This window comes from Schistocerca nitens, chromosome 4, assembly GCF_023898315.1.
Source record: "Schistocerca nitens isolate TAMUIC-IGC-003100 chromosome 4, iqSchNite1.1, whole genome shotgun sequence".
Lineage (NCBI taxonomy): Eukaryota > Metazoa > Arthropoda > Insecta > Orthoptera > Acrididae > Schistocerca > Schistocerca nitens.
In genome coordinates, this window is record NC_064617.1 from 459,904,698 (window position 1) to 459,929,759 (window position 25,062).

General features: G+C 41.1%; 1 protein-coding gene across 1 annotated transcript in view; it reads left to right on the forward strand.

The window, feature by feature from the left end:
• The first annotated feature begins 20,922 nt into the window (after positions 1-20,922).
• The window catches only part of LOC126252371 (juvenile hormone esterase-like), a 172,978-nt gene continuing 168,838 nt past the window's right edge, over positions 20,923-25,062 (forward strand). Inside the window, exon 1 of the mRNA XM_049953263.1 lies at positions 20,923-21,132. Coding sequence (XP_049809220.1) covers positions 20,923-21,132 — 210 coding nt within the window. The remainder of the gene's footprint in view (positions 21,133-25,062) is intronic.

Sequence of the window (25,062 nt, forward strand, 5' to 3'; positions counted from 1 at the left end):
TTTATAATACGTATGCGATGTTTTTATATCCGCCATATTGGATAATACGTATGCGATGTTTTTATATCCGCCATATTGGAATTGTCGTTTATGGTCGTTTCCGCTACATTTGTAACGTCATGGGTCAAAGCCGACGGGTAAGATCGGACGCTTCTGTATTTCCCTGTGCATTACTCTTACATACGTTGGTGCTTCACACATAGTATGACAACTTATAGTGTGTGTATATTTTATTTTAGCAGCTTAACAGATATTTTCAATGGTTGACTCGGTATTTCTTCAAGTATGCGTGATGAAACAACCCTTTTATTCGTCCAGATACAGGGTCAGCTAGTAGATAGCAACCAATGTGCGGCTTTCTTAATATAATATATGGTCCTTCATACAAGTGCTGCCACTTGCGATTCTTATGATGAATCAAAGATGGTTTGAAGTGGGTCTTTAATAGCACTCGTTCATTTATACGATACGATAAGACTTTGCTAATGTGTTTGTCATGCGCCTTTTTTCTTAGGTTGGCATGAGTGGTTAAAGATATGAGAGCTTATTGGTTCCGCAGCTTCCCCGTGGAGGCATAAAGAAGCTACTAATGGTTTTCCGACTGGGGTGGAGCTGAAATGTCAGTTATTTTTACTTGACTAGTATTTTGCGACATACCAGGTCGAAAATTTGCGTTCGTATCCCATACGACTTGTGCATCTCTTGATTGCGTGTTATTTGACATCGCGTTTGGTGCTTGGTTCGCCTGTGTGTAGAAAATGGTCGGGTTTCCTTGGCTATTATGATCGGTGGTGTCAGGAAAAGCATGCGACGAATTGTCCTGACTATTGTTCCAGAACTGTTGGTTGGGTTGGTGAGAAAATGTCACATTTTTCGGCTGTGCAAAATTCATTTGGTGAGAGGGAGTGAAGTGGCTCGCCTGACTGTACTGTTGTGGTCTGTTATAATTGTTCCAATTCTTTCCCTTGTGACGATTTCCATTATTCGTCTTGTTGTTCTGGTACTGGTAATTACCGTTGTGATTTATCGGTGAATTACCGTATTGTTGCTGTGTGTTTTGATAAATCGGATTGTATCTATTCTGGTGTGGATATTTGTTACATTGTTTTTCATTACGGCGGTTGAAACTGTTATGATTTCCGTAAGGCTGAGCGTTTGGTTGTCCCGTGTTATGTTGGTACGACATTCCATTGACGCAATTTATTATGTGCTGCTGCGGAGCGGGCGGTCCATTATTATAATTATTCCGCGCGCTCGCACGCACATCCTCATAGATCATATCCAAATTGTCAAGAACAGAAAGAAAGGCTTCTAGGTCTTCTTCACTCACATTAACTAGTTTTTCTCTTATAGACACAGGAAGTTTTGACTTTAAGATCATGATTACATCTTTGGTTGAAATGGGCGTGTCCCAATACTGAATTTTACGTAGATATTTTTCAAAATAACGTCTCAAACCTCCTCCTTTGGTGTTGAAAGGTTCGGCGTTGTAAACCTCCTTTCGGAGTCTTTGTTGTATACCTGAACTCCAGAATTGATTCAAAAAATGCTTTTCAAAATCTGCATAGGTGTGACATTTGTCTATTATTTCTGTACCCCAAATTGATCCTTCACCGTGTACACAGCCTAAGATGAACTGTATCCGCTGCCTGTCGTTCTATGATTCTAGAAAAGCACCTGTGAATGATTTTAGAAATACCATGGGATGTATATTTCGTTTTTCAGGTATAAAAGGCTGAAAAACTCTGTGTTTTAGCACACTCTCGTCTCGCATTAGTTCAACTAGTGTTAGTTGATCGGCATGACTACGTGATGTGAAAGTTTCGTCACGCGTATTATTTACTGTTGGTGAGAATTGTACCTGACACGCGGGATATTGACGATTATCGTGTTCTGGCGGTAGCGAATACTCACTTTGATTGTCACCTTGCAATTCCGTAACTTGTCGTTTCAGTTGATCTATATCTTTGCTTAGCTGACGTTTCCATTCCGGAAGATCGTGGCTAAATGCTCGTCTGATTTCACCTAATTCACTGGTTAAAGTGTCACCAGAAGTACCGGGAGCGGTTAAGATTTCTGCTGTAGCAGATTTAACCGTACCCTTTAGTTCAGCGTGTACCTTGCTGACAATGTACTGTTCTTTGGATTGCATCCACTCTTCAAATTCCCTATTAAGTGTATTGCTTATACCGGTGTTGACATCTGCGATCTTTTTGTCAATATTGACATCGGATATTTGCTGAGCAAGGTCTTCGACTCGCTCGCCAACGTGGTTGACAGTTTCTGTCAATTGGCTTACTCTCTCTGAAACATCACTGTAATGTTTCAAAGAGTCACTCGCAGTTGATTTACACACATCTATTTGGGCCTGCATATCTATGAACTTGCTACCAATATTGGTCTCAGCGGATTCCACCATCGAAAGAACACTATCAATTTTTGCGTGTACGCTTGCGTTTAGCTCGCTTTCGTAAGCAGTGGTAATGGCTTTAATTTTTTCCTCCATGGTGTCATTCGAATTTTTGATTTGTGCTTGGATGTCCTCTATCCTTGATTCTAAACTGCTGAACCTGCTGTCACTTTGATTTGCTAACTGACTGATTTGCGTTCCAAGATTGCCACTTTGGTTTGTTAACTGACTGATTTGCGTTCCAAGATTGTCACTTTGGTTTGTTAACTGACTGATTTGCGTTCCAAGATTACCCATGTTTGCTTCAAAACTGGTTTTCATATCAGCAAACAATTTTAGTATATCTGACAGCGAGCATTCACGTGACTGCGACGCGGTCTGTGGCGCCGACAGCTCACGTGTCGCTTCGTCGTCTGTTGTTCCCTCACTACGAGATTCAAGTTTGTTTACACCCGCGCGCGGTCTAAGTTGCCTTGGTTGCTCATCAGCCATCGTAAATTTAAAGTAGTTACACTGCACGAGCTAGAAAAGATAATTTTTTTTTAATTATGATTTTCACTTGTCAGGTGCGCCAAGGATTTCGCGTCCTGATTTCACAGATATTGCTTGCGCGTTATAAACAATTGAAACTCTGACACGAAAATGCCAATATGGCAACGGGAGTGATAAAATAAATGAAAAACACTTATACAGCACTGAAACTGGCACAGATAGCGGCCATTGTGATTCACTTAAATGCACAACAATGGAAATTCTTCCTAACTATTTCTAACTATTGTAAGCGAAATGATGTGATAGAGGCGGATCTAATAGCAAAAGGAAACAGAAATTTGGAAATTAAATTGCTTCAGGAAAAGGAAAAAAAAGCGTAGAGAGTGAATGTCACAAGCCGACTGAAGGCTCGGTACGCAAAGCTTCAAACGTAATGAAAAATCGTACTCACATTAGTTGTCTTGCGCGCTGCTATTTATTGCTGTTGTGGATTCTTACTGCGATTTTCTGCATATGCGTCCTTTTTTTTTTTTTTTAATCACTGGTTTTGGCTTCCAATTTTCTCCAGATGGTAGCATGAAAATAGAAAGAACAAATTAGTTTTTTTTTAGTCAAGTCCCTGTTCGGGCGCCACATCTAGCATTAAAAGGTTTTCGCTTTGCTTTTCATATTTAACCAAATATAACATTGATGATGATAATTCATGGCAATGTTTGCCGACAAGATAAAGAATGCACCCTTTAACACTAGATTGCGTACTCACGGCAGCTCTCCTTGGCCGTTTTTTGGTACGACTTGGAAAGAGAGAAAAATTAATGAATGATCGACGATGCGTCGGTTCTCGATTGTGTTTAGGAGACGTACGGATTGATTGCGTGAAAATAGTTTCTCAAATGACCTCTTAACCCGGATTGCTTTCACGCAATCAGACTCTTCAATGAAATTACCTAAGGGACCTATTTGAATAATAAAAAAAATGCAAAACAGTGAAATTTTGTAAAAAAAGTTGTCAGATCGGAAATTGAACACATTAATGGTCTCCCAAATACAATCGAGACACCGCGATAAAGAGCGAACCTGTAACAAAGTTCATTTAAACATAAACATTATTTGTGGTCAATTTAAAGAAAAGAATAAGCATAGATTTTCTGTACAGTGAAGCATCAATATATTCTCAAAGAACAATGGCGTTAAACTTTAAACATTAACAAATTTACAATGAATACAAAACTTACTTTTTTTATGTTTTTCTCATACATGGAGCAGTCCAACAATCGCTGCTTTTGTATGTGTGATATTTTGTAAAAATTAAATGTCCTGGCGTGTGCGTAAGTATTTTTATCGCCACAAGGTTTACAAAAGCGTTTCTTTTTCCTTGGTGATAACGTGGTTTTTCACACTAAATGAAATATAACTTGTAGCGGTGCTACACAACACGTCTTAACAAGTCGGCAACCAAACATCAAAGGTAATGAAGTACATGTTAACATATCGGCGACCAGAAGTACAACTAACTATAAAGACTCTAGAATTTTCCTAACAAATGATAAATTGTTCTTTCTTCTGTTTCGCAGCTTCTTGCTATCAAGCGCTGCGGCAATGATTTTAAATATCTGCGCCCAGCGAGTCATAGTATTTAAAAGTACCTTTTAAACGCTGGCCGCGCGTCTTGGTATAGGCGCACGTTATAAACAGATTTCGTTTCTTTACTCTCGCGTTGTCATGCTTAGTATCATTACAAACTCGATGGCAGTCCTTTTCTCATATGCAAAATGTCTGAAATCCAATAATATCACACAGTGTAGTGTTCAATGGTTGTTAAGGCTTGTGTTACAAAGTTTACCATCATCTTATTTCATCCGTTTGGTGATCAGTTGCATGTTTTTATTTAAACTTTGTTATTGTATTTGCTGTTTTACAGCAGGTTTCTACAATTTTTATGTTATTGCCGCTCCTGGTGTGTAAGACCTTCAGCCGTGATTGTGATCATTTGCCTTAAAATTCTAATTTTGTATTTGTATTTTAGCAGTAAGCCTTGAACTCTTATTTACTGCCATTCCTGGCGTCTGATGCCTTCTGCTGTGTTTGTGGCGATTTGCCTTTAATATTTCAATACTTGTAATTTGTAAGTTGCAGCAAGTTTTAAACAATGCTTAATTTATTGCCATTCCTGGTGAGTAAGGCCTTCTGCCCATCTCACAGTGGCTTGCTTTTAAAACATTATCAGCTGTATCTGTATTTAATGGTGATTTGCTAAATTGTAACTCACTGAAAACACTATTATTTACACAGTTGCTTATTCCTTCATCAATAACGTCTGGTATTATTATTTATTGTTAAGCCTGGAATTACTGGTTTAAAATAAATTGTGTGTAACTGTAAAAGGCAAACAATAGTAAATGATTACCGCCCCGTCCACAATCGTAACCGAATCCTGCCTTCCTATGACTACCAGGTTTCAGTCATATCTAACGAAAATAATGCAGAAAGTTGTACTAAGTAATTCAACCAAAAAAGTCTGTGGACGTAGTTCTGACTGGGAAGAAGTCGTGTGTGAGTTTTCCCTAAGGTGAATATTAGATAAATTATTTTTCCTCATATATGTAAATGATCTTCCATCTAGTATGCAACAAGCAGAATTAGTTCCTTTTGCAGTAGACAATAGTACACAGAAGAAATAGTAAACAATGTTCTTAAAGGTGTCATTGACTGGGTTTCTGCGAACGGTCTGACATCCAATTTTAAAATGACACTTTATATTCAGTTCTGCACATTTAGGATTGGATTGTTTGGGAGAAGAGACCAAAAGGGAGGTCATCGGTCTCGTCGGATTAAGGAAGGACGGGGAAGGAAGTCGGCCGTGCCCTTTCTAAGGAACCATCCCGGCATTTGCCTGGAGCGATTTTGGGAAATCACGAAAAACCTAAATCAGGATGGCCGGACGCGGGATTGAACCGTCGTCCTCCAGAATGCGCTGCACATTTAGAGCTTCTACGCCAGTCATAATGAAATAACGAACAGCTGGAAACTCCAAACTTCTTACGTGTCTACAATGATGAGGTTTGAAACTGGTAAAAGCACTTTTTGGAACTCGTTAAACAACTTAGTTCACCTACATTTGCACTTAGAATGACTGCAAATCTTTGGAAGAGAGCAGTTAAGAAGTTTACATATTCTGCACATCTTTAAGAAAGAAAGTTTTCATGGCTCAAAAACGAGCTGTTGGAATAATATGTGTTGCTCACCGATGATCACTTGCAGACATCTGTTTAAAAAAGGCATTCTGATCACTGTATCCATGTACGAGAATATTTATTCCCGCATAAAGGTTTTTTGTATGACTTCTCAGTCATTGTTTATATGAACGTATTTCACGAAAAATCTCACTTAACAATTGCGATTAAGTACTCTTTTAATAAACTGAATATAATTCCCCTTTGTGAACAAGAGCTCAGTGAAGTTACTTTATCTGCTCACACAAGAGAACAGGGCAGGAAATTCTTGGTAGGTTTATTATGTCTGTAAACTGAAAAGCAAGTCGCGCTCGTGGTGGGGGAAGTTCGGAAGAACGCTACAGCTTCCATACAGAGGGTCTAAGAATCAATTTCTCCTCTAACAGTTTAGAACAGTGTCCAGAGATTTACGTATATTCGGTCCATATGCGTATTTTACATTAGTGTCATTAGTAACTTCTACCTTTATTCCATGTCGTTAACAGACGTTGTAGAAAATGAATTTCCAGGGCAGTTCTCCGCACGACGTCGCCAGTGATCCATAAGGCGCTTTGCGGAGGGTCGATATAACATTACAAAACGCGTTGTAGTTGCTTCTTGTCATATGGTAGGATAGATAGAATGTGGAATCAACTGCTTGCTCATCAGTTTGCGGACTTAGAAGAAAGGGAACCGCGTTACCGCAAGCCTGCGATCTGCGGTCCCCCTCGTGCTTCTACCTTCCACCCCCCACTCCCACCCCCTCCACCCTGTTCCGCTATCAGAACAAAATTTTTCCTTTCATACGTCTCTAGTGCACTTAAATGTGGTATACACATTTAATATTTGTTCTTAACCCATTTAATGTAACAAAAAAATTAATTTTATATCATTAAAACACTAATTTCAGTAGTTGCGATTTTTCTATCCCCTACTAAACGGAAGCTATTACTCCTAGAAAAAAAGGACCTCTTTCGTAGGAAATTTAAAGTCGTCTTATTTTCAACTGGAAATATTTTTGCTAGCCGCCACGGATTTCGTTCGAGTTATCAAAATCAAAAAATAAAAACAAAAACTGATCTTTAAAGTCCCCACTCAAACTCCACGATGACACTCCACCTGTGGAGTTTTTAGTATGTTCGTTACAACCCTCCCTCCTACCGGTGTACATAAAATTGCACAATTTTCCTCCCTATTCGACCATTTTTGTCTTCGTTGACTGGGCTGAAAGGCGCCAAGTGGAGACTGAATATACGGTCTGTCACAATTAGTTGCGAAAACTGACATTGTTGAAAGTATACGATACAGAAGCAAAAACGTTCTAGCATACATGGGTCGGCAAACTGGTCGTTTGTGATTTAACTACGAATCTGTGGTTTCGAATCTAGACCACCAGGCCCCACATTTATCTAAGTCATTTATAGGTCTTGATGAGTGAGTTTGCGAGTATCAAAATACGTGGGCCGTATCTTTCGATTTCATTGACTTTGACGTATAAATTATTTACACCAAGGGACGGTAGACCTTACTATGCTGCATAAATTTCAACTGGAAACCTCTAGCCGTTCGTGAGAAACAGGTTTCTTAACAGACGAACTAAGAGCCAGACGAACGCACCGACGAACAACAAATGGCAAAAAACTATTTTTATGTTATGTAATTAAAATTAACCATTTTCGGAATTTTTCCTTTGCTTGTACCGTAAAACCTTGCTTCTTACCAAATTTTATGATTCTTGGTCTGTAGGAAGTACACCACAGGTTTTAATAGGCGAGTTTACGAGTATAAAAATGTGTGACGTACATGGAAATAACTTTTGACTGCGCTGACTTAGAAGTTTAATTGTTTTACATTGCCGTGTGACAATAGAGCTTAGTATGTGGCACGAATTTCAACTTGATACCTCCATCCGCCTTTGAGAAAAACTGGATTTAACAGTCGGACGGACAGACGTACAGACAAGAAAGTAATCCTATAAGGGCCTCGTTTGCACCCACTGGGCACGGAACCCTAAATAGTGAGTAAACTGTCTATTATTTCAAAAGTAATTGCTATAATTTTTAGTATATTTATCTCACTGTGAGACACGACGGTCAATGCCTTCATGGAAAATGTTTGCGCTTGCCTGCGGATTGTAGCCAGGAGTCCTCCTCTTTGTTCGAAGCAAGTCGACGGCCACCAATGCCTTTGTTGAGGACTTCAAAAAGTTGGAATTCGCATGGGGAGAGGTAGTAACTGCATTGAGGATATATAAAGGTTTCTCAGAGGAACTTCTGCAGCTTAGTCCAAACAACGTTGACAGTATATGGGCCTGGCCCTAGGCTACCGTAAACATTTTTACATTATCGCTTGACCGCCATGTTCCACATTAATAGTTACGGTGATTATGTTTGAAATAGTTTTTTCCAATTTGTCCTGCTTTAATGTAGCTGCCCCGTACACGTTACAATATAATGTACACTCGTACCTGTTCAATGATGTGTTCGTATTTAGAGGCAATACTGCACTCATATCTGCAGTAAGAATTCGTTCAAATACCCCTGGATCATAAGCGCAATATAGCACGAGGCCCACGAGAAAGTCAGGCCACGGCGCGTACGTCACTAACGTAGTCTTGACCTCGCTCGCTCAGCTCAGCAGACAAAATGCGTCTGCCAAGATTGAATTTTTATGTAAGAATTTTTATTCTAAGTTAACTAATGCATATAATCATTTTAAAAGATGAGGCCTTCCGCTAACCTCTGCTTCAATAAAGTGGCCCCCTGCTACTAATTCTATCCCTGGGGGAGGGGCATCCCGCCAACACTGCCACTAACATTGCTTTAGTCCATACAACAATGCCAATTCCGCAGTCGAACGGGACAGCACTCAGCATTTCCTCTACAGCGCATGTCCACAACCCGCACTACTACCACTCTCTCCACGCGTGCCCTGCAAACTGCCCATCTACCCGTCACGTTATTCTGCGCGCACCCTACCCGAAGAATCTCATGTCGGTTGTTGGCTACCTCCCTCGGTATGTTCATCTTCAATCTCCAACTTGCGTTAGTGGCCCATTGATAAGCACTGTCCTTCAGGCAACTCCACAGCCAGAAATAACACAGGTTCAAATCTGGTAGTTTTGGTGGTCACACAGTTTGAAATGGTTCAAAACGGTTCAAATGGCTCTGAGCACTATGGGATTTAACATCTTAGGTCATCAGTCCCCTAGAACTTAGAACTACTTAAACCTAACTAACCTAAGGAAATCACACACATCCATGCCCGAGGCAGGATTCGAACCTGCGACCGTAGCAGTCCCGCGGTTCCGGACTGCAGCGCCTAGAACCGCAAGACCACCGCGGCCGGCACAGTTTGAAATGCTCAGCCGATGATTCAGTTTTCTCCAAAAGTGTTACGGAGTAACCGAGTGACCTCACAGGCAATTTCAGTTAGAGCTCCATGGTGCATCAAAGCATTTGAGTCCAAAGCAACTCTCTCATAGAGCAAGGATCATAAATTGGCGAAAAAGGTCGCAGTAATGTGTGTTGCATGTCCTCAGTCTATGGGGTCAGAGTTCACCATAAGTAACAGCGCCAAACGGCAAGTCGCAACACTAACACAACTAACAACGCAAATCCTACAACGCATAGGCTGAACGTCGTTCCTATAAATCTGCATACTAATACAATATATAGTTTTCCATCTACACTGGTTCAAGCAGCGAAAGTTTAATTATAAGCAGCCTGTATATTCAAAAAGATATCCATTTAAAATCTAGTACATAGAATATTCAAAACTTTGCCATCTAATAGCACAAGAAAAATATTGTACAACAACTAGGTGATTTCAGATAAGTTTCCAATTACCCTTTTGAAAGATAAGTTTGCCACCAATTCACTACTTAAAATCCGTTTCTAGAAAACCTCTTTTATTTTCGGGTTGAGAAACGTGTCCTTGAAGAGGAAGGAAATTTGTTAACTCCTCCTACGGCTCAGAAAGTAAAAAATGAAGTCGTGTTGAGTGATACCTTGATTTGCTTTCCTCGTGATTACTTTGCCCTCCTCCATTTGTCAGTCCTTCAATAATTCACACACTACTTTTCCTCACTCATAATGATGTGATGATAAAAGAACATTGATTCGTCGATGCAGTCAATGATGACCCCTCATAGTGATATTCCTCATCAGACAAATCCAAACAAAAATTACTTAATTAACGTCACATGGCTCGCTGAAGCTGTTTGCTCTGTTCTTTATCCCAGATCTTTTTATTGTTGTCCTATGTCCGTGCCATACAAAAATGTTATTCACAGTAAAATTTTTGCATTTAAAAAATAACAATCACTGTTTTTAGTGTGTTCCAATTGTGAGACAACAGCCTGGGGGCGGAGGGAGGGGCTAGGGGTACATATCTTCATTTTCTTGGATGTTATATATCTGGAACAGAATCCTGATAGATCACTGTTATGATAATGACAACATTTCACTAAAATTAGACATTTACACTTTCATATATGATAACTGCACACCATTAAAAGTTACTGAAACAATTTAACAGCATTAAAATATAATTACCTTTCATGATAACTTGCAAAACATTTTCATGTAGGACGACGTTATTTTCATGTATTTCAAAGATGACTTTGCTTTTCAATGTCCACATAGTGTCTATGCCAGCTTGTTAGCATGTTATATAGTGTCCCTTGTTATCATATCTCACTTCTCATGTGACCCTCTTTACAAGAGATGTGACACAATTGGCAACATATCTTCCCGTAAAACTTTCAATATTTCTATAGGAACATCATGGTTATGCGTTGTTTGAATGCAAGAAAGTCTAGTCTTCCTTGTTCTTTGTATTCCATCTGAAGGGTTACCAAGAATTCATTACGGTTGTATGTGATGGAAATATTACGAGCTGCCAATTTTTGTCTCTAATTTGTGTTCTAGTTTTTGCTGCATTTTCAACCATTTGGTACACTCTACTCATGCATTCATTGTAAAAGGAAACGAATATTACTGATTGATTTTCGTTTTCCGCCTTAGCTGTCTGCAGCATCTTGTGGCCTTACCCAAGGTTTCTACACCTCTCTGTGTTGATGCAGTAGTAACAATACAGTTATCATTGTGTCTCACCAAAGTAATTCCTTGGCTGGGATCAGTCATCTGGCAGTAGGCTAATGCTCCCCCCTCTCTCCTCCCTCTCTCTCTGTTATTTATTTGCTGCCGTCCAGTGGAACATTCTGACTCTGTTTGATATATATATATATATATATATATATATATATATATATATATATATATATATATATATATATATAAAGACACTGGTATAGGCATGCATATTCAAATACAGAGATATGTAAATGGGCAGAATACAGCACTGCAGTCCGCAACGCCTGTTTAAAACAATAACAGTCTGAGTCTGTTGTTAGATCGATTACTGCTGCTACAATGGCTTGCTGGTTATCAAGATTTAAGTGAGTTCGAACGAGGTCTTATAGCCAGTGCATGGGCGATGGGACATAGCATCGCTGAGGTAGTGATGAAGTGGGGACTTTCCCATAGGACCATTTCACGCGTGTAACGTGAATATCAGAAATCCGTTAAAACATCAAATATACGACATCACTGTAGCTGGAAAAAAAGTCCTGCAAGAACAGGACCAACGACGACTGAAGAGAATTGTTCAACGTGAAAAGTGCAACCCTTTCGCAGAATTGCTGAAGATTTCAATGCTGGGCCATCAATAAACGTCAGCGTGTGAAGCATTCAACGAAACATCATCGATATGGGTTTCTACATCCGAAGGTCCACTCGTTTAGCCGTGACGACTGCACGACACAAAGCTATACGACACACCTGGACCCGTTAGCACCGACATTGGACTGTTGACAACTGGAAACATGTTGCCTGGTCGGACGAGTCTCGTTTCAGATTGAACGTGTACAGATGTGGAGACAACCTCATGAATCCATGAACCCTGCATGTCAGCAGGGGACTGTTCAAGCTGGTGGCGGATCTGTAAAGTTGTGGGGCGTGTGCAGTGGGATACATCTGGATACGACTCTGACAGTGACACGTACATAAGGATCCTGTCTGATCATTTGCATCCATTCATGTCCACTGTGCATTCTGAAGGACTTGGGCACTTGCAGCAGGACAGTACGACACCCCACACGCCCAGAATTGCTGCAGAGTGGCTCCAGGAACACTCTTCTGAGTTTAAACACTTCCGCTGACCACCCAACTCCCCATACATGAAAATTATTTAACATATCTGGGATGCCTTGTAACGTTCTATTCAGAAGAGATCTCAACCCCCTCTTACTCTTACGGATCTATGGACAGCCCTGTAGGATTCATGGTGTCAGTTCCCTCCAGCACTATTTCGGATATTGGCTGGGCCCATGCTACATCTCTTGAGGCACTTCTGCATATTCCCGGTGGACCTAGACGATATTATGACGTTGGCGTTCGTAGGGAGGCGAATGCCTCAGCTATCCAGATAGCTGTGCCATAGGTGCAGTCACAATGGGGCTGCTTTTGTTGAGAGTGCTACACAAACCTGTGGCTCCTGAAGAGGGACAGCAGCCTTTTTACTAGTTGCAGGGGAAACAGTCTGGGTGATTGACTGACCTGACCTTGTGACACAAGCCAAAACAGTCTTGCTGTGCTGGTACTACGAACGGCTGAAAGCAAGGGATGCAGCTGCATGTGGTTAAATGATGATGGTGTCCGCTTGGATAAAATATTTCAGAGATAAAATAGTCCCTCATTTGGATCTCTGGGCGAGGACTATTTAGGAGGACATCGTCATCAGGAGAAACGAAATTGGAGTTCTACGGATCAGATCATGAAATGTTAGACCCCTCGACTGGGTAGGCAGGTTAGAGAGTTTAAAAAGGGAAATGGATAGGTTGAAGTTAGATATAGTGGGAACTAGTGTTCAATGGCAGGAGGAACAGGACTTCTCGTCAGATGAACACAGGGTTATGAATATGAAATGAAGTATGTGTAATGTAGTAGTCGCTTTAATAGTGAGTAAGAAAACAGGAATAGAGGTAAGCTACCAGGAACAGAATTATCGTAGGCAAGATAGACACTAAAAACACAGCCACCACAGTGGTACAAGTTGATATGCCATCTTGCTCCACAGATGAAGAAATTGAAGAGAGGTATGATGAGGCCAAAGTGATTATTCGGATACTTTAAGGAGACGAATATTTAATAGTGAGGTTGTATATGTGGAAAAAGCCTGGAGACATTGGAAGGTTTCTGATTGAATTTTTCATTGTAAGGCAGAGATTTCGGAACTAGATTTTAAATTGTAAGTCATTTCCAGTGGCTGATATGAATTCTAACCACAATTTATTGGTTAGGAGCTGTAGATTAACACAGAAGAAATAGCAAAAAGGTCAGACATTAAGGAGGTGGGACCTGGATCAGTTGAAAGAAAGGTTGTTGGGAGTTTCACAGGGAGCATTGGATAACGATTGTGAAGAATAGAGAATAGGAATAGCGTAGAAGACGAATGGGTCGCTTTAGAAGACTTGAAGGCAGCAGAGGACCACATAGATAAAAAGACGGGTCCTAATAGAAATCCATGGATAACATAGAAGATACTGAATTTAATAGATGAAAGGTGAAAATTTAAAAATGCAGTAAATGAAGCAAGTGAAATGGCATAAAAACGTCGTCCGTCTAAAAATAAGATTGACAGGAAGAGCAAAACAGCTAAGCATTAGCGGCTACACGGCAAATGTAAAGATTTAGGAGCATGTATGACTACTTTGGAGAAAAGAGATGCATGTGTATGAATATCAAGAACTCTGACGGAAAACCGGTCTTAAGCAAAGAAGGGAAAGCTGAAAGTTGGAAGGAGTACAAACGGAGTGAGTCACTAACTATTGCCACCTAGAATAACTCCAAAAGTATGATAGTAGCTGAAACGTTTGTGGGACAAATGTTGTATTGGACAATGGGGACCATAATATGACGTTGGTTTTTTTTTTTTTGCTAGGTGGGGTCGCGTCAGAGATATGAAGGTCAACTTTGCTTTTTTAAGTGGGATGCTATAGTTTGGTACTTATTTTATGATAGCGGCTATCCAGACGAATCCAATGATGTGTAATAGTAAGTTCTTTGCGAAGGTCACATAGGTGGCATAAAAGACCATTTACAGAAGGTGTTCGAAATAATGACCATTGATATCAATGCAGTGCTGCAATCTTCTTATCATGGATCGAATGTTATTCTTTATCACTTCGGTACCTATCGAAGCACATGCTCTGACAATTCTCTCTTGAATATCGTGCAAATAGTAAATATTCACCGAATACGGCGTATCGATCTAAAGTGCCATTGACATGTAAACACCATTCGACGGTTTCGCACTACAACACTAATAGGAACAGTAAGACTAGTATCGTTGAATGAAACGAATGTGAATGATGTATTCCTTCGAAGAACAAGTCGATATGCTTCTCATTTAAAGAGAATGCCAACGAAATTCGGTGAGAGCTAGAGACTTACACACTGAAAAATATCCTCAACGTAGTCACCCTACACGTCGTTCATTTAAATATGTATATGATAAATCGAGAACAACTGGATCTTTAACGCATCGGAAACATACCCGGCAAAGGAAAGTTACTAACGAAGAAACGGAAATTGGTACTCTTGCACTGTGGTTCGAGATCCTTGTGTTGGTTCGTGTCAAACCGCAAGGGAATCTGGTATGAGTCAGACTAGTGTTGTTCGTGTTCTGCATCGCCGTACAAATCACGCCTACCTTATCAGTATCCAGCGAGAATAAAATGGTACGGATTGTATGCGTCTCAATGAATTCTGCCGGTGGGCTCAACTTCAGACTCGAAGGGATGACACATTTATTAATTTGATTTTATTTACTGACGAAGCTACATTCACGAACCATGGATACGTTAATTTGCATAACATGCATTATTGAGCAACTGAAAATCCATGTTGGCTGCTGAAAGTAGCACACCAAAAACCTTGGTCGGTGAATGTATGGTGTGGGATTCAGGAGTACAGAATTATAGGCCTCTATTTCATCAAAGTAAATCTTAATAGTAGGAAGTACACCATATTCCTGTATGAAACATTAGGTCTGTTATTGGAAGGAATACCTTGAGGAACAAGGAACAGAATTTGATATCAACACAATGGGTGACCGGTGAATTTTTCGCTGAGGGCTAGAAATGAGTTGCAGAGACAATTCCGAAATCGTTGGACTGGACGTAGAAGAGATGTGTCGTGGCCGGCTCGTTCGCCAGACTTGACGCCTCTGGATTTTTTCTTGTGGGGATTCGTAAAAGACATTGTTTATAAAGACATTCCAACTACACCTGAATATAAGCGACAGAGAATTGTCAGAGCATGTGCTTGGATAAATGCCGATGTGATAAGGAATAACATGCAATCCATGATAAGAAGATTGTAGCATTGGATTGATACCAATGGTCATCACTTCGAACACTTTCTGTAAATGGACGTTCATGCCACCTTTTTGACCGTCGTTGACCTTCAAAGACCTTACTGTTACACATCATTGGATTCGTCTGGATAGCCGCTATCAGAAAATAAGTACCAAACTATAGCATCCAATTTAATAAAGCAAAGTTGACCTTCATATCTCTGAAGCGAACCTACCTAGCAACAAAAAAAAAGTCATAATATGGCCCCCGTTGTCCCCTGCAACTTTTGCCCACAAAATTTTCAGCTCCTATCACACTTTCGGAGTTTCTCGTAGTGGCAATAGTTTGTGACTCACTCTGTATAAAGAGTCTGTACAAGGAAGATGTACTTGCAGACAATATCTTAGAAATGGAAGGGGTCTTAGATGAAGATAAGTTGGAAGATATGATATTGCGAGAGGAATTCGACAGAACACTGAAAGACCTAAGTTGTAATGCGAGCCAAGATAAAACTCTTGCATCTGGTGTGCAAGATGTATGAGACAGGCGATATACCCTCACCATTGAAGAAGAATATTACAATTCCAATTCCAAAGAAAGCTGGTGCTAGCAGGTGTAAATATTACTGAATTATCAGCTTAATAAGTCATGGTTGCAAATAGCAAATCGAATTCTTAACAGAAGAAAGGAAAAACAGCTAGAAGCCAACCACGGGGTAGGCGAGTTTGGATTCTGGAGCAATGTAGGAACAAGGAAGGCAATATAGACCATACGACTTCTCTTAGAACATAGGGTAAAGAAAAGTAAAAAGAAGTTTATAGCATTTGTAGACTCACAGAAAGCTTTTAATCTTGTTGACTGGAATACTTTCTTTGAAATCCTGAAGGTAGCTTGGGTAAAATGCAGGGATCGAAAGGCTCTGTACAGCTTTTACAAGAACCAAATGGCAGTCGTAAGAGTCGAGACGCATGAAAGGGAAGCATTGGTTGAGAAGGGAGTGAGGCAGGGTTGTAGCCTGTCCCCGATGTTCTTCAATCTGTATATTGAGCTAGCAGTAAAGGAAACAAAAGAAAAATATGGAGTAGGAATTAAAATCCAGGGAAAAGAAATAAAAATTTTGAGGTTTACCGACGACGTTGTAATTCTGTCATATACAGCAAAGGACTTGGAAGAGCAGTTGAACGGAATGGACAGTGTCTTCAAAGGAGGATATAAGATGAGCATCAACAAGTGTATAACAAGGAAAATGGAATGTAGTAGAATTAAATCAGGTGATGCTGATGAAATTAGATTAGGAAATGAGACACTTAAAGTAGTAGATGAGTTTTGCTATTTGGGGAGCAAAAGAACTGATAATGATCGAAGTAGAGATTGTCTCACAAATCGGGTTTGTAGATAAGGGACTACAAAGGGCCTGTAACACTACCTTGGGGAACACCAGAAATCACTTCTGTTTTACTCGATGACTTTCCATCAGTTACTACGAACTGGGGCCTGTCTGACAGGAAATCACGAATCAAGTCACATAACTGGGACGATATTCCATAAGCACGCAATTTCACTATAAGCCGCTTGTGTGGTACAGTGCCAAAAGCCTTCTGGAAATATAGAAATATGGAATCCATTTTAAATCCCTCGTTAATAGCACTCTACATTTCGTGCTTGTAAAGAGCTAGTTGAGTTTCACAAGAACCATGTTTTCTAAATCCGTGTTGACTACATGTCAATAGACTGTTTTCTTCAAGGTATTTCATAATGTTTGAACACAATATATCTTCAAAAGTAGTCACAAAAATCAATTGACTGAAGGCACTGAAGGTGGAGGCAGGCTTTTCCCTCTGCTCGTTCAGTTAATTGCAAGCTACTATGCACACAGTGTCTTCGAATTAAATCTCATCAGAGGTTTCAGTGACAGTACTAGGGGCGATCAATAAGTAATGCTACATACTTCTTTTCTGGGCCAATTTCGGTTGAAAAAAAAATGAAGAATTTGTTGTGGGACATCGTAGAATATCCCCGCTTCAGTACCAATAATTTCATGAAGTTCAGACTGGTGGCGGCGCTATACGTAACCTTCAAAATAGCCTTTACAACGGAGATGGGTACCAAGCAGAGTGTTATCATTGAGTTTCTTCTGACGGAAAACCAGAGCATCACAGGTATTCATAGGCGCTTGCAGAATGTTTGCGGACACCAGGCAGTGAAAAAAAGCACCTTGAGTGGCTGAGTGAGGCTTCTGTCATCATCGCTACAAGGTCGCGATAACCTATCTGATCCCCCGCGTGCCGGCCGGCTGCACACAGCTGACTCCTGCGATGTTGAAGCCTACGGGCACTCTTATTCGGGGTGAACGAAGGATCACAATGAAACACCTCGGTGCTCAACTGTAAGTTTTTGTTGGTACTGCTGACGCACTCGTCCACCAGTTTGGATAGTCATAGGTGTGCGCCGGCGGGGTTCGCAGCCGCCTAACAGGAGACCATAAAGTGCAACCAAGGAGCATCTGTGCGGAACTGATGGCGATTTACGAAGCTGATCGTGACAGTTTTGTCGCATATCGTCACAGGCGATGAAACATGGGTTAATCACGTCGAACCCAAAACGAAACGGCAATCCATGGTGTGGTGATACACCACCTCTCCTCCGAAGAAAAAGCTCAAAGCCGTACTTTTAGCTGGTGAAGTCATGGCGACGGTCTTCTGAGACTCTGACGAGGTTATTCTATTTTATGTCTTCCCTCATGGTGCAGCAATCAGCTGGGTTCAATGACCAACTCTGAAGTGTAATGTTCTACCCTCAGGAGACCAAAGAAACGACTTCAGCATGTTCGCCTGCACAGAAATGCAAATGAACTTCTCCTTCTCTATGGTAATGCAAGGGCTCACAAGTCTGTACATCCGAATGGAGCTCACAAAACTTCACTGGATTGTTCTTCCTCAGCCTCCCTACATCCCGGATCTCGCACCTTTCGACTTCTGTTTGGCCGAATAAAATATGGACTCCGCGGGAATAAAAGATGGACTCCGCGGGAAGCAGTACGTGGGTGATGGGAGGTTATTGACGCATCAAGACGTTGGCTACGACTTACAAGGGGAGGCCGCCAATTGTGAAATTCAGATTCGATTCATACTGCGCATAATAAAAGCTCATGGCCAGAGGTGTAATATGGCAAAGCACCAAGATGCACTTCTCAGCCGTTGTCGAGAAAATCGACAGTTAAAAGAAAACGTTGCGGTGAAATACTCTCTACATTGGTACTTTTCTACAGCGTCGTGGCGCAGCGGTAAGCGCTCGGGTTCGTAATCCGATGGTCACCGGATCGAATCTCGCGCCATGCAAATTTTTTATTAGTTTTTGTATAAACTATTAATGAATTGCTTATGCATGTTGGTGAAGTCGGATCGCTTTCCAATTGTACCACCTCCATTTTTCCGTTTGTTCAACAGGGTGTACCAAAGCTCTCCCGTCCGCACTGATTTTCGACGATGTTATAAGTTGCGCTAGGGACCGCATCTACCTTCTTTCAAAGTTAGCAGGCAACTACGCTGTTATGCAGCTGCTCGTTTCGGCCCATTCAACATCTGTCCTTCAAGTGTAACGAGCGATTAACGGAGTTTATATTTCATACCTGACACAACAAATTTGTGTTCGTGGGGTCTCTGTTCTAATTCCAACGTTTGACTTACGCTATACGTATTCGTTTCGGAATATCGTTTCTACGTCTTCCGTTAACTATACGTGGTTAACATTATTAAGACAATTAATAACATTTGTGAAATACAGCTTTGTTTGCGGAAAACATAATGATGTTCGAAGTCGCCAGTTTTTCCACGAGAAACGACTTTCAACAACTTATTATATGCATAATTGTTGCAACTGATTGCCGGGAATATATATATATATATATATATATATATATATATATATATATATATATATATATATATATATATATATATATATGTGTGTGTGTGTGTGTGTGTGTGTGTATACACATTTGAATTACAAAAAACAAATACTAAAAAAAAAATGTTGTATGGCGTGACATTCGATCCGGCGACCTTCGGATTACGAACCCGAGCGCTTAACGCTGCACCACAACGCTGTAGGAAATTGCTAATCGTAGAGAGTATTTCACCGCAACGGTTTCTTTTAACTGTCGATTTTCTCGACAACGGCTGAGAAGTGCATCTTGGTGTTTTGCCACATTACACCTCTGGGCATGAGCTTTTATTATGCGCAGTCTGAATCGAATCTGAATTTCACAATTGGCGGCCTCCCCTTGTTAGACCACTCTGTGGGTGGCATGCAGGTCCTCGCAATAAGATGGTGTAAGGCCGTCGTATTGAACGAAGATTATGTTGAAAAATAGTGGTTTGTAACTAAAAGGGTGGAGAATAATATAATGCATTGTCTATAACCACCTAACTTGCCTCCGGAAAAAAAGTGTTGCATTACTTATTGAACGTCCCTCTTATTTAATACCATAGTGATGGATTTAGCAATTTGTTCCAGCCATATTTTCACATTCTGGGCCCGCATCTCGTGGTCGTGCGGTAGCGTTCTCGCTTCCCACGCCCGGGTTCCCGGGTTCGATTCCCGGCTGGGTCAGGGATTTTCTCTGCTTCGTGATGGCTGGGTGTTGTGTGCTGTCCTTAGGTTAGTTAGGTTTAAGTAGTTCTAAGTTCTAGGGGACTGATGACCATAGATGTTAAGTCCCATAGTGCTCAGAGCCATTTGAACCATTTGAACCATCACATTCTGGTTACTCCAATTTAATTGTGTTCTCGCGCATTTCAACCTCCACCAAAACATGACCTCGAATGCAGGAGCTAAAGACAGTGATCCAAATCTTAATGTGGCCAACGGTATTGCCGCAATGGTAACACCGGTTTCTCACAGAATACCGAAGTTAAGCGTTGTCGGGCTGGGCTAGCACTTGGATGGGTGACTATCCGGTCTGCCGAGCGCTGTTGGCAAGCGGGGCGCACTCAGATCTTGTGAGGCAAACTGAGGAGCAGATTGATTGAGAAGTAGTTGCTCCGGTCTCTTAAACCGAGATACGATTGAGAGAGCGGTGTGCTGACCACATGCTCCTTCATATCAAATCCAGTGACACCTGTGGGCTGAGGATGACAGGGCGGTCGTTCGATACAGTTGGACCTTCATGGCCTGTTCGGGAGAAGTTTAGTTTTTAAATCTTAATGCGTTGGATGGTGGAGACGGAGATACAACACTGGGTCAAAGACTCCTGTGGCTAACGCTCCCCTAGCGGGCGCGACCGTGACATTGACCCTCGTCCACACTGCTGCTTCCCCCTCCACAACCATATCTGACGACTGGCGCCTGAAGCCTGCGGGAGGCTGCCGCAGCTCAATGTCTCCACGATGGCCGCGCCGACAAGTCGCTGCAGTACTTTGCTCCTGTTGTTGCTGGCTACAGCGGTGGCCGCGGCTGGTGGTGACGTAACAGTCGTCGCTACGACGCGCTATGGCAGGGTGCGCGGACGCCTGCAGGCGACCCGAAGCGGTCGTTCATTGCTAGCGTTCTACAATCTGCCGTACGCCAAGCCGCCCGTCGGACCGCTCCGATTCAAAGTAGGTCACTTTGACTCAGGGCCTTGAGTTACATTCTTGCTACTTGTTTAAGCTGTGGGGCATCAGTTGGTACCTCTGTTCAGTACAAAAACAATTCACTTCATGCAAATAGTGTCAATGAGCCTATCAACTGAACTACTCAAATGTACTGTAATCCTCCGAATATAAGCCGAACCCGAATATCAGCCAAGACCTCCCACGCAGAGGAAGAGCCACTCTGTGGAAAATTTACAGTGAAGTGACGAAAGTCATGAGATACCTCCTAATACCGTGTCGGACCTCATTTTGCCCGACATAGGGCAGCAACTCGACGAGCCACGGCCTCAACAAGTCGTTGGAAGTCTCCTGCAGAATTACTAATCTCTATACCCATCCATATTTGCGAAAACATTGCTGTTGCAGGATTCTGCGCACGAACTGACCCCTCGATTATGTTCCATAAATTTTCGACAGATTCGTGTCGGCCGATCCGTGTGGCTAAGTTATTCTCCCGAAATGTCCAGAATGTTCTTCAAACCAATCGTGAAAAGTTATGGTCCGGTGACATAGCGCATTGTCGTCCATAAAAATTCCATCGTTGTTTGGGAACATGAAGTCCATCAATGGCTGCAAATGGTCTCCAAGTAACCGAACATAACCATTTTCAGTAAGTGTCCTGCTCAATTGTAGAGGTTGATGGCTGTAGCTTTGATTGTGGATTTGAAGTCGCGTGCACGATATCCCACCCGCCCATCAGCACACGATTAATAGAGTGCGTTGTGCTTCTTGCTCAACTCCCATCCAAGTCAAATCAAGGTTATTAAAAAGAGTCGAAGGAACACTTCGACTAAACTTTGCAGTTATGTTTACAAACACACTACAGATGTCAAATAGGTGTAGCGATGCCAACGCTCGAACCGGTTACATTTCACATTGCAATGAACGGGAGACAATCTACTTTTATGATACAATCTACGGCGAGGTCCTAGATGTGATCATATTTCTTTGACGAAAAGCGGTATTTGACAAAGTTTTCTATTACACTATCAAATTTCTTTGACATAAATATTTTACATAGCAACTTTGACAAGAAATATGATAGTGTAATATAACAACTGCGCCAGACACTTGTTGTCTTGTATAAGCGTTGGCGACTGCAGCGCCGTATTATGTCTGTTTACATACCTCTGTATTTGAATACGTATGCCTATACCAGTCTCTTTGGCGCTTCAGTGTAAATGAAACGTAAACAATCGAAATCCTTTACATTGTCAACCGATATGTGCTCTTCAGTCCAAAGACTGGTTTGATGCAGCTCTCCATGCTAATCTATCCCGTACAAGCCTCTTCGTCTCCGAATACAACATTACTCAACCTACATCCGCTTCAACCTGCTTACTGTATTCGCCCCTGGTCTCCATCTACAGGTGTTACCCGCCATGCTTTCCTCCATTACCAAAATGACAATTCCTTGGTGAGTCACGATATGTCCTATAAAACGATCCCTTTTTCTAGTCAAGTTGTGCCACAACTTCCTTTCTCGACCTCTTCATTAGTTATTCGATATACCCATTTAATTTAATTTCCAACATTCTTCAATAGTACCACATTTCAAAAGATTCTATTCTCTTCTTATATGAAATGAAACGTAAACAATCGAAATCCATGTTTCACATCCGTACATGGCTACACTCCAGACAAAAACCTTTAGAAAACCAATTTATATAAGATGTCAACTAATTCAGGAATCCTTTTCTTGCAACATCCAGTCTGTATTTTATGTCCGCTCTATATCTGGCATTATTATTTAGATAGATGTCCTGATAGCAAAAGTCTAGAGGCTAGCGTTGCTGCCTCTGGATCACGAGGTCCCGGGTTCGATTCCCGGCCGGGTTGGGGATTTTCTCTGCCCAGGGCTGGGTGTTTGTGTTGTCCTCATCATTTCATCATAATCAGGGACTGTGTATAGACAAATTGGACTGTGGAAAAATTGGGACTTTGTACGGGCGCTGATGGCCGCGCAGTTGAGCGCCAACAAACCAAAAAATGTTCAAATGTGTGTGAAATCTTCTGGGGCTTAACTGCTAAGGTCATCAGTCCCTAAGCTTACACACTGATTAACCTAAATTATCGTAAGGACAAACAGAGACACCCATGCCCAAGGGAGGACTCGAACCTTCGCTGGGACCAGCCGCACAGTCCGTGACTGCAGCGCCCAAGGCCGCTTGGCTAATCAAGCGCGGCAGACAAACCAAACATCATCATCATCTGATAGCAGAATTCTTCTACTACTTTTAGTATCTCATGTCCTAATCTAACTCCTTCGACATCAGCACATTTAATTCTACTGTTACCGTTGTTTTGCTTTTGTTGACGTTTATCTAATAACCTCTTTTCAGTACACTATCCATTCGCTTCATCTGCTCATCCAAGTGATTTTCTATCTCTGACAGTATAACAATTTCGTCGACGAACATCAGAATTTTCGTTTCTTCTGTTTGTACTTTAATTACCATTTTAAATTTATCCTTGCTCAAAGTACAGAGTGAACAATCCTTCTTCGCTCCCTTCATAAGTGCTGCTTTACTTTTATGTCCTTCGATCCTTATAATTGCAGTCTGTTTGCCGTAAAAGCTGTAAACAAATTTTCGGTTTCTATGTTTTACTCCTGCTTCCTTCAGAATTTAAAAGTGTGTTTTCCGGTCAACATTGTCAAAAGCTTTCTCTAAATCTGTGTATGCTGTAAATGTAGGTTTGCCTGTCTCTAACCTATATTCTAGTCCTAATATAAGTCTTAGGGTCAATAATTCCGCGAGTATTCTTACATTTCTGCGGGAACTCAAACTAATCTTCCCCGAGGTCAGCTTCTATTTCTCCGTTCTTCCATAAACGATACGCGTCATTATTTGACAACCATGATTAATCAGATTGATAGTTCGGTAAGATTCACATCTATTAGCACATTCCTTGCTCAGAATTGGAATTATTACATTCTTCTTGTAGTCTGACATTATTTCGCCTGTTTCATGATGTTCCAGGAGGAGTGGTCAACATTGAAGGATATGACAGGAACGATCACTCGAAACAAAAAAGAGTCTAGTAAACAAGGGTTCTAAAATGCACGTTTCCAAAGCTACGAACAGTTCTTTATCTTCGATACTGTGAAATAAATCTCTTCTATTTCAAGCTGTGCCGTCTCCTTTGTTGTCGTACGTGCATGGGAACTAACAGCGTTCTTTATTTCTTAGGCGAGCGTATCTTCGGTATCCGATAAGGAGAACAGCACAAAAATGGGCCTGGCTTCTACTATTTAACTCTTTAAATGAATTTGCCACTGTAAGGTGAAGTTCATTAGAATGTGTGTATTCGTTGTGAAAAACGCGTAAATAATTTTACGCTCTAAAGCTGTATCGAAATCAAAATCAGTTTTCAAATATTGTGTTAATACTTTTGAGTCTTTCAAATTAAAATGCACTATCATAACGGTGAACGCTTTAGTTTCCCACAAGTTAAACTCCGTAAAACCCAGTATGTATAATGAAAGTTGTCGACTAGGTAGTAAACATAACCAGATATATTAACTGTTGCTCGCAGAAGCAGTTGACTTTGCTCATACACCAAACTCCTTTTCCTGTAACTATTTTCCCAATACTTTTGTTTTTAATAAATCAGGGTAGAAATTAAATTTTCCTTTAACACAGTTATTTTTTCTCTTATCACAATACACGAACATAAGAAAGAGAGTGTTGAAGCATAGCAGCCCAAGAATAGAACAGCAGAAGGACCAAAACAAGAAAAAAATCCCCAGTAATCATGCACTACAACATGTGAGCAATTGTTCATCTTCGCTTGTGCGAAATACATCTCTTCTGGTGAAGAAGTGTTCATCATTCTTAAAGCAAGCATTTTAGAGTCCATGGTTACTAGACATTTTTTTTCTTGCTTTGTTTC